The sequence below is a fragment of the Cornus florida genome, unplaced genomic scaffold (assembly GCF_030987335.1).
Source record: "Cornus florida cultivar Cherokee Brave unplaced genomic scaffold, ASM3098733v1 CherokeeBrave_3.0.0_Hap2_Chr01, whole genome shotgun sequence".
Classification (NCBI taxonomy): domain Eukaryota; kingdom Viridiplantae; phylum Streptophyta; class Magnoliopsida; order Cornales; family Cornaceae; genus Cornus; species Cornus florida.
Window position 1 is genome coordinate 117515307 of NW_026775571.1, and position 15985 is coordinate 117531291.

The window sequence follows — 15985 nt, forward strand, 5'->3', positions numbered from 1 at the left end:
AAATTGGTCTGTTTTTGTGTCACGTCCATTGTCAAAGAAGCCCAGAAGTGTTAAGGTTTATAGAAGCCAACTTGTATGGGATTGAAAAATATCTGTATAATAGAAAGTAACGTTTGAATTCATGTAGTGCCGGAATGCTATGGTGTAGGTATGGTTATGCAGCTAAGCGGATACAATTCGAATCGACCATACTTCATATTTAATTTATTTAGTTAACGAATTATTAGATTTGAATCCCAACATTTAATTGAATTGATTGAATTTGAATTTGGATAAAAACCAATTGACTGACAGAATAGAGTCATGAATATATGGAATAGGGCATCCAAATAAACCTAATAGTAAATAATGAACATATAGATAACATATAATATATAGTACATTATAAATTAATGGAATATATATTATAAATTAACACATAGAACATATATATATTTATGTATATTGTAATATAGTAATAAATAAAAATATTAAATTTTATATCCAAATTGTTAAAGTATCGGTATAGGCTACTTCAGTCCATTAACATGACTTAGAGTAGTTTTGGTCCGTTTTATAATTGGACAATATTTGAAAATCACTAATGATTAAAACACGAAAAGTCTCCGGATCTGATGTGACTGGCCACATCATTCATTCACTTTAAAAAATAGAAAGTGTTTCTCTTACACGACAGTATAACTAAAAGAAAAAAAAAAAAAAAAAAAATTGCTTACTTCCTCTTTTCTCACAAACGGGGAAACTATAAGGTCTTCACAATTAACCTGGGAGAGAGAGCTCTATTACAGAAAAATAATCCAAAACTTTATCATATTTCTAAAATGTTGGATTTTGCATTTAGAACTTAGGTAATGATTCACTAATCTATAATTTGTTATGTATTTTAATTTAAAATTTCGGTAATGAAGAAGAGAGGAAAACAAATAACATACAGTTTACAAGATTAAAGAACATAACTAGAGATTTGCACATAAAATTAGGGCTTCGATCTATAGTATAGGTCCCTAGGGTTTTGAAATTATAAAATCAATAGCCTTACCTCCAAAACCCAGCGCTTTTTTCTCTCTTTTTTTATGAGTTACCGAATTTGTGAGGGAAGAGGATGAAAGCTATTTTTTTTTTTTTTTTTTTTATTTGTATTTTTTTCCTTTCTGTTATACAGAAACCCTTTTTTTTTTTTTTTTTTTTAATTATTTGACATGGACCAGCCATATCAGATTCCAAAACTTTTCAAGTTTTATATTTCGCTTTCCGTATCATTTTCCTTCAAAAAAAAAAAAAAAAAAAAAGAGAGGAGGTTTTAAAGCGAACCATTCGTGTTAGTAAAACAAGAACAGGAAAGAGGTCCCACCGAGATTTGAAATCGGTTCCTGAGTTCCTAACCACTAGACATTGGAACCAATAGTGAATTCGTTTATAATTTTATTTATACTTAATTGGGAATAATCCCGTATCACTTGTCATAAATGAACAATTCAGGTTCCTCCTATTAAATCCTTATTTGGATTAATCTCAAACAAACTCTTTAATCAATTTATGCGTCTTGTTTTCACATTAATTACTAAGATGCTAGGGCAAATTGCATCACACACCCCCCTACTTTCAATTTTTTGCACAGAGCGACCTTAAAAAATAAAAAATAATAAAAAAAGGACCAACATATTATAATGATAAAAAAATATCCTTTAATATCAATTCAGGATAATGGTGGCCCTTAATATAAGATTAAAATTTCCTTAGTAGTGTTAACAATTATTTTCGAAAAAATAAATAAAATCATTTTAAGAAAAACCTATATGGTCATGACATTGGACCTAAATCTCTATTGAAAATTCTTGGATGGATAGACGTTATAGGAATCAATTCATTTCAAATCCTTCATTTGGCCCCAAAATTTTACTTCATCCCAAAGAAAAAAAGGCAGCACAGCCTAATTGATTCAAAAGACAGTGCAATCACCCTCTTCATCTGTGCATGGATCTGACAATATGTATGGTGTTTCTTCACTTGGCCAAGAAATACAGGATCAAAATAAGCAGCTCTTCGCGAATTATATACGTAGCAAACCTAAAAGGCACATAAAATAGTTTGAGCATAAAGAACATTCACCGGGCATATTGACCCATGTGACCCGGTAATCCTTACACTCACTGTAAACCGTAGTGAAACATAACAAAACAATGCAGAACTGACATCAGCCCAACACATTTTGCTCCAAACATTTCAGTGGGCTTCTATCATCATCCCTGCCTTGACCTCTTATTATCCATAGTTGTTTCATAGCTTTTACATGAACCTCAACATAATAGAATGCTAACAAAATGAAAGAAAAAAGCAGATAATTGTTTGTTGCCACAATATCACGTGTCGTAGTGTCACAACTGTTTAGATTTAATCACAATAGCCATTAAGGCTACGGCATAATGTCTTGTCTAACTATTAAATAAATAATAATAATAATAAAGAAGGTAATAGCCGGGGAAAAAGATGATCAAATTTACCAATCAAACTATCATTCATAAGAAAAAAAAACTACTGTTTAAACTATACTTGAAAGAATCTCAACTAACTCCCTATCTTTAATTGGTGTAAGCTATTGAAATCTACATCCTATACAACGAGAAAGCAAGAATATCCAATCGTTAAAAGAATAGATCATGTGAATTTTTTTTAAGACAATTCACAAGATCTTCTGTAAAATGAGGCCTCTTTTCCTGTTAATCCTAAAGATCTATTGTTAGAATAGCTTCAACTATGGAGGTAACAATGCTGCAGCTAGAACAGAATCTATATACTAAGCAGACACCCCTCCTAATTAAACCATGAACAGGTATTTCAAGTCCTCCGTAGTAAGGCGAGTTTGACGACTACCTGTCTCATCCTCTCCAAATGCAGATGCAACCATCTCTCTCTTCTTTTGCTGCAATTCAAAAGTATATCTTGAATTAGCATTTCACAATTCAATGGAACGATAGAATACAAATATTAAGAACTAGGAACCATAGAACAACATGAATTTCACATCTTTAACATAATGCAAACATATACAAAAAGGATAATGTCAGTTCCACTTACATTATTCAAATTATAGTAAATAATGAAAGCTTCATAGGGATGATCCTTTACATAATTGACTTGCAAATGAAATCATATTTATATGGGCCATATATGGCTATTATGTATTGAAAATGAAGTTCATAACTAAATGCCCGTTGTCCCAGCACAAGGGACCAGGCGTCTGGGGTCAACAATAAATTTGCAGAAATGCCATGCCTACTGGCTAGTTGTCCCCAGTCCAAATGCGGTACATACCCCTTGTTAGGCATCACAAGAGTAATGGGCATTGTCTGTACAAGCAAAATGTGCTTCCCTGGCACCATGCTCATTAGTTTGATAACATTTCAAGAATGAATTTACTGTGGAATCGAGTTTCTCTCTCTCTCCAAAAAAGTTTCCTGATCTAAACCAGACTATTTTAGGCATGCGAAGATGCATTCAAGCTCACCGAGCATCAATCCTTCTCTTAAATAACAAGCAAACATTAATATGATGTTAAAACCAAATGAAGTTCTAAACTGGAAGTGTAAGTTTTTCCAAGGGAAGCTGTTCCACTGCCCAGTGTTTGTCTCCCCCAAGAACTACCAGTATATCAATCCCCCTTTATTACATTCATCTCTTGGCCCTCACGACGACATATAAATAGGAAAAGGCAGTAAAGTTTTAACTGAGCCAAAAGATCCTGTCAACATAAAGTTTAGAAAAAATGGTACTCTTAAGAAACCAGGCAGTATTCAAAAAGCAATTAAATGAGTTTCTCCTTGCCTATTTCTTGATCAACCAGTTAAAGTCACACATTCATAATTACTATCCAACAATGAAGTTCAGTTCAGCACATGAACAAGAAATCAACCAAGAACACAATTTCCTCATTTAAAAATAATAATGAAAAAAATATATAGAGAAAAGAAGAGGAGATCAGTAGCCACATGCTCCAATAATTACCATCTTGTCAACATCAATATTTTATACATTTAAACAAAAAAACAATTCAAACATTAGAACACAAAATTATACCTGAAGAGCTAAGATGCGGTCTTCAACCGTATCTTTCACAGTCAAACGCAAAACTGTAACAGGACGCGTCTGCCCAATCCGATGTGCCCTGTCAATTGCTTGATCTTCAGTAGTAGGGTTCCACCAAAGGTCCAGAAGAAGAACATGACACGCTGCAACCATGTTTAGTCCAAGACTCGCAGCTTTCAAAGACATAATCATAACTGACACCTAAACAACGTAAAAGACATCAAATTTCAGAATCAAATTCATAAAAAGAAGCTGATACTAAATTATATTATAAAAAATCCCCGCAAACCTCTGGGAGAGTGTTGAAATCTTTCACAGCTTTATCTCTGGCCATGACAGACATGGTTCCATCAAGTCTCCTGTACTGGATGGAAGAACTTTTAAGACAAGCTTCAAGCAAATCCAACATCCTTGTCCACTGGGAGAAGACAATTGCTTTCTCACCCGCTACTTTAATTGAATCCTTCAAATCATTATCCAAAATAGGAGTTTCGTTATCAGGTGTCTTCCTAAATGATGACTCTACATGAAGATTGGATGAGTTCTCTGAGCAACTAGCACTCTCATCCATAGATTTCAAGGAATTTTTACAATCCCGTGGTTTAGACAATGATTGAAGGACCTCAAGAGCAGCTTTGATTTTGGAGGAATCAAATGCGCAACTTGCAGAACAAGGCTCATGTCTCTTAGTGGATTCAGAACTAGAATGATCAGGGATAGTATCCGGATCAGACTGGTCAGACAGAGAACTTCTTAATGTGGTCCTAGAGAACACTGAAGATGCACTGATTTGAGCTCTACAATTTGGGGCTGGACACTGGCTGTCATCACCTGTAAGATGTTCACAAATGCATTGATTGCAAAAAACGTGCCCACAGCTCGTAACAACACCATCTTCAGGCGGATCCTATAAAAACATCAACAAGGAACAAAGACCTCATGAATTTAGTGACATTTAGAATGTAAATGATAATGATTAATTAAGACAAGGATTATATGCAGAAAAAGAGAAACTGGTGAATTTTAAGCCCAAGAACCTTCAGAGAACATATAATTAGTTCTGCAATGGAATACGTCCAAAACAAGATCCATATTGTAATATATGATGGCTAATGTACTCTTCCACCATAATGATTAGCAAACTAATCAAACCCGAAACTAAAATTATTGCATCCAGAAACACGGAGACATGAAGAACAAGAACAGATCACCCCTTTTCTAGGTGAAAGGCATCTTTGACTTCTACCTCGCCTATGATCTTTACATAAATTAACTCGAACACCATCCATTTTCCATCTAATATTGATAATCCGTCAAACCGTCAAATTCCGCACACTCATGCTTCTGCATATCTTAGCCACAGCACCTCGCTCATTTGGCTTCATCCAATTCTGGTAATATCATCACATCTCTAAAACTTCGCATGTCTAACAGGTCCCATTGAAATCATCATAATATCCCACTTATTGACATTGTCTGCAGCCATTTTTCCTGATGGAAATATTATATGTGGCTATATGTCCAAATCTAAGTTGTAGCCGGTATTAGTATGGTAGGCTCATTTAGAGTAGGCCTGCAAACAGATCGGATTTAAATGGGACACTCTTAAGCAAAAAAGCAGATCCACTCCAAGTCAGTTATCCAGCGGATAATGTTTTCAAATAAAAACAAAATATTTAGTAATAATTGGACCTCTCATCTGATAATCCGTTTCAATATGAAAAACTACATATATATAATCTATTAAATCCTTGATTTGTTTCAACACTTGGATACACAAAGAGCCATCATCAAGACAAATCAATTTCAGTATAGAAGATCATATCAGTATTGGTGGCAGATAAAGAACAAGGGTGGAGAAAGAGGGGTGGAGGGAATGGGAGAAGAAGAAGAAGATGGCACAAAATCCATCAGCAGACCCTGAGGCAAAGGCTTCAGCAGCTTCCAGTGGCATCACAGAAGCTATTGAAAGAGAACAATGAGAAAGAAGAGTAAAAAAATCCTGCACCTCTAGTTGGAGTTGAAACCACCAAATGAGAGTGTGGGATAAGGAAAAAGGGGAGAAGACGGGATATATGGTGGTAAGGAGAAGCTTGTGATATAAAATTAGAAAACCTTAGAACTTCTGCTTCTTAAATCTTATATGAGATTTATGCACCTTTAGATCTATAAAAAAATCTAAAGCTGGAAAGGAAACGGGGTTTTTAGCTAATATAATATAAAAAATATAGGAAGCTGGAAATCATTAATGAATCAGATCATCCTAAATCCACCATTGGTTCATTAGTTGACAGATCAATTAGATCCAGTTTCATATTGGATCGTCAGATTAATACCCCTTTAACACATCTGAGTTAAATATTGGATCTTGCCTAAAATCTGCTCCGCTGGCAGGCCTGTCTGGTAGTTACTTTTTGCCATTGATTAAAGAAACAACACATACAAAGGGAACACAAGATGAGCTATGTTAAAAGCAAACGAACTAAAGGAAGAGCGCAGACAGGCAGCACCACAACCACCTAATTAAAGTCAAATAAATTAGGGAAATTTAGCATTTACCACAGGTGTAAGGATCAACAATATTTGCTAGGAAAATGAAGTGTTCTAGAAACACTTAATTCAAAATATGTTTATTATGATTTTGTGAATTTATTTACACTTACATCTTGGTTTTCGCAGATGTTTTTGTAGATTCCTTTCGAAGTTAAAACAGCAAACACCAAAAACCAGGGGTAACTTTCCTTTATTTCAATAAAAATTCTTGAACGCGTAAAGTGTTAAGTGTCCAATAGTTCACTGTTTCATGTTGCGCATCCCATATCAATCAATTTATCACAGAATCATAGCTCGTATAAGGTCAGTGGAGGTCATATCTAGTGGTGTGGAACCCAAACAAGACGTCCATTATTAGGCAATATGGCTGATGATCACAAAACCCATCACAGCCAACAAAAATCAAGAAGCTTCTCTTGAATTTGATAAAGTTATCTTGTCACACACTGAGCACATGAACTTCAATATATGCAATTTATGCCTGCTAAAGATTTTAAAAGGAGAAAAAATAATCGACTAGTGTATTAGACTTCATCCACAAACTGTAAGAAGATTCCAAAGGAAAGAAATCCGATAGCATAGAAAAATGAACCAAAAAAAAACTATACTGGAAAACTAAAAATCAATTTATATGATACTTAAAAAAAGTCATCCACCACAATGTCTACATGATGCTGGAAGGTAACCAACCAACCCATTAGTGCATTAAACTCATTAGTTTTTCTTTGGCCCCGCTGGGTTTAACTCATTAGATATCTTATTGAAAAAATCAACAAATCATACACACAAGCAAAGAGAGAAAAAAAATTGAAAATTGAAATCCACATGGTATTAGTATGATCACGTACATTGCATATCCCGCAAATTGCCAAAGAAGCTTCCAAACAATTCAGAAGACAAACTAGTTTCTCCCGAGGAAGTTTTCTTGCCATCTTCAGGGACGATTTCCACGCAGAACTAGAATCATATCCCTTAACAAGAAGAGGGTGATCACAAGCTTGCCGAAGGCGCAGAAGCATCAATAAGATATTAACATAATTTTGTTTGACAGTTCCAGCAGCTGCATATTCCTGACATAATAAAACCCACTCTAGAGGTCAAAAGGAACGTGTATATGTATACTTGCATAAAATAAAGATAAATGTACCAAAAAATATATATATGAAAGGGGGAGAGAAATTGCATAACCAAAACATACAGTAAAATATCAGACTAGGCAAAAAAGAAAATTCAAATTAACACGTACTGCAAATTGAGCACGCGAATCATCCTCTAGTCTGCAGTAGAAATCCCGCTCTTCCTTAGTAAAATCCACTTTTTTCAGTTCTACTGATTTTGGCGGTAAAGTAACGATTGGTTCCCCATCAAGAAGTGTGCCTAATGCAACATTCACCATCAAATTATCATAAGTCCTTACAGTAGTTTGCACATTGATGCAGTCCTAGCTGCATTTCTACAGTCAAAATAACCATCAAAATAGAACTCGTCAAATGAATGAACAGATCATATGCAATGAACCTCCAAATCCATGAGTCTGATGGCATGACGAAGTATCACAACACCAATTCTAAAAATAATTTTGACTGATTCTTCAATGCAAATAAAGAATTTCGAATACTAAGATGCTATTTGACAATACAATTAAACATTTATTCTGAACAGATTAAGTGTTTATCCAGTTCAGTGTGTTAGATAGATAACGCAATTTCAACATCACTTAAAGGGAGTAAAATTATTAAATGAATGTCACTGCACAGAAGAAATTCCCAGTTTGTAACTACCGCTTATTACTTCAGCACTTAAAATTCAGCTCCTAAAAATTTCAATACTTCAATTTCAGTTATATCAAACCAAACCTAAATGCTCAAAAGTAGTTATGACTTACGAGTAACTAAAATAACAATAGCTGCAAAAGAATAATGCATCCAAAAAGTATGTAACGATTTTACTCCAATACCAAAATGTTTGCTGAGGACGAACATAGGAACCGTAAACCAAGGTCAATACTTAAAGAAACTGCACCATTCTAGTATAGTTTAGAACAGAATTGCAATGCCTGAAAGTATTTGATCTAACTTGCAGCTACACCAAATGGGAGACTTTCAAGGCGCATATGCTAACCAACCATGTCTGATATAAACGTTCCATTCTATAACAGATCATGTCAAAAAAACAAAATGTCCCAACTGATATAAAAGTGTTCATTTCAACCATGTTTCTCCATCAGTTTGTGATTTATCAGAAATGTCAACAAGTAACTTGGCAGAAAAAACAAATTGCCAGAAGTTCGTGAACCTGTGAACAGATACTTCCTTTAAAATCTAGATCCCCCAACAAATGTAATGGATAAAATAATGCTTGCAATCACAAAAACAAGCAAACCCAGAAAATCTGTAACCTCAAAAGGGAGCAGATATGGGGATACAACAATTCACACGATAAAACAAGGAAGCTTCTGAAGAGCTTTAATGTGAGAGACAATTCAAAAGTCTTGCAAAACATAATTAAAAAAAATAAATAGAAATAAGAAAGAAAAGAAAAACCCGATTAGACTACACTTTTCACAGTTGTTTAAGGTCGAAATAACTAATACGCTTAACTTTCTGTGTTCTCACCTTTAGTGCGACGAAGCATTATTGTCTTCAAGACAGCTTGTAGCTTTCTGTACCCATTTGCTGGATTCCTATTAATTGGGACCTTTATTGTGGAACAAAATGATTTATATACAGCATATGGATCATATCTCAGAAATCTGAAGTAGCTATAAAGATCATCAACTGCATTCTGGATGGGCGTCCCTGACAAGCACCACCTACGTTTAGCACGAAGACCCCAACAAGCCCTGGCTACTTGAGTTCTGTAATTTTTAATGCTCTGGGCCTCATCCAAAACAACTCTAAACCATCCAACCCTTGCAAGAGGGCGAGCAACAGATTCAAGCAATCCACCGTCTTTACCCTTCTTATATCTCTTATCAGAACTAGGAGGATATTTCCTTTTCTTACTGGATGAAAATCCCATAGACGGAACAGCATGGATTTCAAGATTTCTTGTTTCATCGTCATCCTTATCAACAAGGGGCTGCTTTGGGACCTCCATGCTTACAATTGAATATGTTGTAAGGACAACATCATACTTCGTCAACTCAGAAGGATCCTTTGTTCGATTACTTCCGTGGTATATTAAAACAGAGAGATTAGCTTTGCTGTTTACTTTACTATGCAACTCCTCAGCCCATTGCCGAAGGACACTTGTAGGACAGACAACAAGAGTTCCGGCAGCTAGCCTTCCCTTGGCTTGTGCAGGAGTGTTCTTACAATTCATTAAACTTCCATTTGACATAACTTGACAAGATTTGGTATCCTGCTTCGATTTATCAAGCTCAGACGCACTATCATCATCCTCGTCCAAGTTTAACGTCTCAATTCCATTTTGTTTCATATCGGAAGGACAAAGTCTAGATGATGGAGACCTTTCCTTAAGTATAAGTGCAATTGTTGATATTGTTTTCCCCAGTCCCTGCCCCAGAAGAAATCAAGATAAACTCCTTGGGCAAATGTACCATTAAATAGAGCTTAAAAAAAGTATCATCAATAGAAAAGAAGAAAAAAAAACCTGGTCATCTGCAAGAATTCCTCCAGAGCAGTGGAAACTGGCTGTCTCCTTCTGTACCATCCATGATAAAGCAATTCGCTGTCCAGAACATCAACTAATGTCAACTGGCAATACATAGTACATATTCCAACCCCCCATCAAACAAAAAAAAAAAATCATATATATATACACACACACACACACAGAGATAGGATGAAAAACTGACAGACACAGAAACAATAGGCAAATCCTTAAATTAAACAAGGGACAAATAATTCTAGTTTTAATGCCTCGAAAAAAGGATAAACAGTAATAACATGCAAAAGAGTGCTAAAAGGGTGAACTGCAGCAGAAAACATCATCAAATGGCCAAATATGAAATGTCCCCCACTCCCCCTCCCCCCCCTCCCCTTAAAAAACAGTAAATTTGAAAGATTATAATTATCCAATCTACCGTCATTTCCTAAAACATTCAAAATTACTCTATTTGTAACCATTCAATATTACGGAAATATGCTAGATCAATTTGTCATCGAAACCTAACAAAATTCCTCTTAACCAACTAACTCTTGTATTGGTAACATTTCAGACATTAATGCCAATGTCACGGTTTATTTGTAATATTATTTCTGTGCTTAACTAAAGCTACCAAAACGAAATAACGGGAAGAAAAGCTCCAAACCTGGTGTCTCAGAAGAGGAACTGCCAAAAGACCATCTGGTGGACTAGCTTCAGATTTTGGCTGAGAAAGATCCTGCAATTCAAACAACGACATCAATCTCGACAAAGTTTTGGTCATTAGAAACAACATCCATTGAACATGAAACCAAATAATAAAAAATAAATAAAAAAAGAAGAGGCCATTTTCCCTCAAAAACAAATTCATCAGAGTTATGAGACAGAAGTCCTGGAAGCATGAAAAAGATATGAATTTCAACTACTGTAAGCGAAGGTCATGTTACAGCACAGACAGGAGGCATTGGAGAAACCAACAACTCAAAATCCGAACATGGGTACATTGGTGCAGTGCCAAACATGTTTCTTTCTAGAGAATTACAATATTGTATTGGACAGATGAGTCAGACATTGAGTTTACGATGTGCATATGAAAGAAATGTGAGCATAAAAACAATGAACAAGGAACAACTTGTCAATACATCTCATAGTAGAGAGGAATAATAAAGTTCTGGTTTGGTATATCTCCCAATTTCGTTATTGTGGGCTTTTTGCATCAGAGAAAAGTGGCTTCTCACAAACCAGTCATTAATTGTGAAAAGTGTCCTATATATCAAGCATTCCAGAAAGAAAGAAAAAAAAAAAGATAATATATATATATATATATGCCTTATAGATTATAAAACTTACTGATTCAGCCCAATTCCATAGAAGCCAATCATATTAGCAAATATAAATTTACTAAAAACAAGGGCAAAAACAAAAGAGGGATGTATTACACTAACATTGTTTTCCCATTAGAGTACAAGGGGAAAAAAGTAAGGAAAAAGTCATACTTGTGCATCTTTAACGTCAAGTAGTAAAAAAAAAATTGAAAAAAAGTAAAAGAAATGCTTTAAGAACTGGATATTAATTGTTAAAACATATGCCGCCGGATGGCAAGCTCATTGTATCTGTGACCAAATCTTTTGGTATTTTTGAGTAGTGAGTACAAGCTTGGGGCAGTGAGAATTTTCAAATGTAAAGACCATGATAAGAGTGCTCGCACGTAAGCTCGAGCCCTCATCCATTGGATTAAAAATGCTGCAGCTGAGGGCACAAGCTCGTGGTGAGTACGACCTCAAGATAGACTTTGGGTTTTGGAGAGCTTTCGAACACAAAAGCCCTTCCATAACAAGGCATTTCCAGGAAGAACTTTGTTGGAAGGAAAAATTAACTTCTTCGTTCATTAATGCTAAGAGATAATGATCATGAACAAGATGTTACCTGCAGTGCAACTCGAAAAATTAATCGTTCATCGTTTGTCTTAAGCCTCACACCTCCAACTCCCACGTGATGAAGAGGGTTACTATAGTTAGAACGCTGCGATGTAACAAGGGACTTCCCATTACCATATGATATGTTTGAAGGTGCAGGTTCACTAATATCTTCAAGAATACAAATATCAGAGTCATTGTCATTAGAAGAATATGAGACGCTACTCTGAATTGCTCGGTAGCTGCCTTTTGATAAATGAGATTCCATACTCTTGAGTTGAGTAGGTTTACTCTCTCTTTGTTCCGTTGTGCAACCCAACTGCTTTCCAATTGAAACCGGAGTGGAGTTTCTTCCTTCAGTTCCATTAATGGTATCAAGAGATTGGTGAGTTCTCTCAGATGCAGCAAGGGATATGCCTTCTTTTTCATCCTTCACATGAGATGCATGCTTGTTAGTTGAAAAGGAATGCAGAAAACCAGGCAATGACTGCCTTAAGCCTTTGTCAGCAGAAAAACCATCACCAGATAATCCAGATTGGCGCACCCAGTTTTGAGGTGCAACCACCTCATCACTTCTTTCATCCTTCACATTAACTACTTGCTTTACACTCGACATGTCTATCCCAGGTGCTTCTGCAACTGTTTCACCTTCTCTTTCCACCTGAGTCCCTAAAATCATCATACCATTCGAGCATGCATTTTGCGTTGAAAGCTCCCCTACTTCATCCTTTAAATGGATCATCATTTCATCATCATCATTTGATAGAAGTTGAAAACTGAAACTATCAGGCCGATATTGCCTTGAGGGACCAGCAAAAAATGCTTCACCTCTACAATACTGAAAATCTGAATAATGGTCACCAATTTCGTATATGCTGTCAGGAATTTCACAATTATTGGAAGGAGTATAATATGCATTATGCAAGGAAGTGTCCACATCCATGGTGGAAGGCTCCACAATATCTGGTGCTCCAGAGGCTTTCAAGCTATTTTCACTTGTATGACAAAACTGCCCATAATTAATATATGAGTTCTCTATCAATGGGTCTTGAGACACATCTGAAATTCCAAATAATCTTACTCAGTGAAAAGGCAATGAACAAAGACCAATACCAAACAATACACAAGCAAAATAGAGATGCCAATGTACAATCATATAAGCAAACAATTAACATACATTTAGAATGAGTATCCCCTTGCAAATGCCTGAACTTGGATTCAGTTTCCCCATTGTGGTGATTAAGATTGGAAGTCTCTCTGACATCTGAAACGTGATTAGCATCTCTAGAAGCAAAATTATATGAAGTACTACAATTGTGTATTTCGATTTTAATTTCTTTACCACCACATCTGCTATAAGACGAAGCATTCTGAGAAGCTCCATCCCTCTCCGAAGAAGGAGTACTGTGACCAAAACCCATCCAGTTCTCAAGACTCGGAGAGTAGCTATGCATTGGAGAGCCAATCTCTTCTGAAGGTATCAGCTTCCCATAGTCAAATTCCAAGACAGAATTCCCAATGGGCTCAAATGAACCATCCGAACCCCCAGCTCTAGAATCTGAAGCTTCCGAGTTGTACGAAGGGGAGAATGTAACAGATCCCGGAATCTCAGCCACAAAAGAAGGTGCCGATTCCAAATCCGGCAATCCTAATCAACAATTTACAAAGTCAAGACGTAAATGTTAAGACATCCAAACTTGAAACCCGGTCTCCTGTATCTCCGCTTTCTATGTAAATAAAATAGCATAACAAATCTCATTTAAAAATACATATAATATGTATTTTATTTTTTATTTTTTTGATAAGTAAAAATACATATAACATGTATTGGGATGAATGATCTTCATAATCATAAGATTATCAATTCAGAGCAGCGAGTAATTGATACCACCAACATCAGAAGTTGACTCACCTTGCTGTACATTCTCTAATGACAAACCTTCTGGACTACTCTGCAAAATTAGAAATACTAGATTTAGTGTCCAAGGAGTGGAATCTTGTTATTAGATAAAAGGACTTGCCGCTTATACAAAGAACATGCCACAGGAAAGCTATTCAAAACTTAATGCACAGATACACATATAGAGAGAGAGAGATAGACAAAATGCTGCCAGCTAAATCATTAAAAGATTGTCATGTCATTAATTACTATTTTTACCCATTAAGTTTCCCTTTCTCCAATACCCATTAAGTTTCCCTTTCTCCACAACCAAACAGGAGAATGAGTGATTAGCGTGTCAAAAAAAATAATAATAATAATCTATGCAAAAATTAAAGGGAACTGGCAAACCTAAATAAACTGTAAGTTCCATCTTCAACAGCACTGGCCTCTCTTTGACCATGAAGGCAATTGTACCTTGGTAAAAACTCAATAGATAGTATATAGTATATACCTAACATGCTGACTGAAGACTGAAGAGCTAAATGAATGATAAGTACAATAAATTTCATGTATTAAGAAAAGGGTATTAATCAATTTCATCTATTTAGAAAAGGGTATTGTGCCTAAATAATTATCAGCTGTGAAGAGTTATTTCTGATGCTTATTCCATACATCTATCAACACAACTAAAAACCCATTATTTGTAGCAGAGTTAATCTCCCTGAAAAAGGAAGATTGAAACAGTACGCCCTGAACTATACTAGTGATGCCAACAATTGAAGTAACAAAGACTAACCATTCTTACCCAAAAAAATAAAAACAATCAGGAATTCAATACTAGTCAAAGGTGGCGAATGTCATCCAATATACTATGTTCTCGTGCGATCTCGCCAAAAGCAATTCAATAAGGCTTAGCAAATAATACAAAGCAAACTACACTAGATTGCATAATATGTGTTAAGGAAGTATCAAAAAAATTTGAATCTTCGATAACACCGTTGCGTCAAACCAACCTGCGAGCGATCGGGACTCTCTTCAAGAATGTCAAGAAACGACTGAATGTCCATGGATAGATCAATATCGTCTGATAAATCGTCAACTGCCGATAAATCGTCAACGGACCAAATATTCGAACTATCGTCTGCCATCAGCATCGCAATCGAAAAAAAATAAAAACCCTAATTTTCTTCAATACCTCGAAATCCCAAGTCAGAGTTCCGAAACTTGAATTCCAGAAACCAAACACTGGGGCAAATCAAATCTCATTATCAACGAAATCATGAAGAGGGATCGATTAATCATATGTATATAGAGAGAACTATTATAGCTGTATAGAGAGAGAGAGAGAGAGAGAGAGAGTCGTTTTAGTCGTCGTTGCCGAGGGTGTTAATTAGCGAGAAGGTTCCTAGCAGTTTCTATGATGCGACTTTTGTTCCTTTATCTGGGAATTGAAGAATTCAGAGAGAGAAAGGGTTTGGGCGTAAGGGAGAGACAAAGTCGTGAAGAATGTGGTGGCGTAGGTTAAAAAAAGAGTGCGTGAATCGACGACTATTTCTATTTGTGTGTTGTTTTCTTATAACTCCAATGTGAAGAAAAGTGAGGGACTTGGTTATTCTACGCCGAGTTGTCCGTTTCACACTAGGATAAAGATTACTACTAGTGTCACGCGATTCACACGCGTATAGTAATTACTTCCCATTGAAGTTAGAGAGGGCCTGCTCCTTGTCTTACGAAACAAAACTGAGAGCAGACATGTGAGTAGAAATTTTAAATTTTCAAATTCTCTCGTGTACCTATTTGTGAAATTTCGTCCTATTAAAATTCGGACAAATGTCATTAAATTTCCTCTTGACAAGAAACCGTCACTGAAAGAAAAATAAATTAAAAATTTTTTTTGGCGTAATAAACATTCTAACTATCCAATTTATTACAAAGTGATGTT

General features: G+C 35.6%; 1 protein-coding gene across 1 annotated transcript; it reads right to left on the minus strand.

Annotated features, from left to right (window-relative positions):
- Positions 1-2472: 2472 nt before the first annotated feature.
- Positions 2473-15602, minus strand: LOC132266285 (helicase-like transcription factor CHR28). Its single transcript, XM_059767141.1, has 12 exons — positions 15057-15602; positions 14074-14113; positions 13339-13809; positions 12172-13220; positions 10913-10984; positions 10252-10329; positions 9252-10155; positions 7883-8013; positions 7485-7706; positions 4373-4990; positions 4075-4284; positions 2473-2920 (listed from the first exon to the last, which is right to left on the minus strand). The coding sequence occupies exons 1-12, from the start codon at positions 15195-15197 to the stop codon at positions 2816-2818; spliced, it is 4041 nt and encodes a 1346-aa protein (XP_059623124.1). The 5' UTR covers positions 15198-15602; the 3' UTR covers positions 2473-2815.
- Positions 15603-15985: the final 383 nt, after the last annotated feature.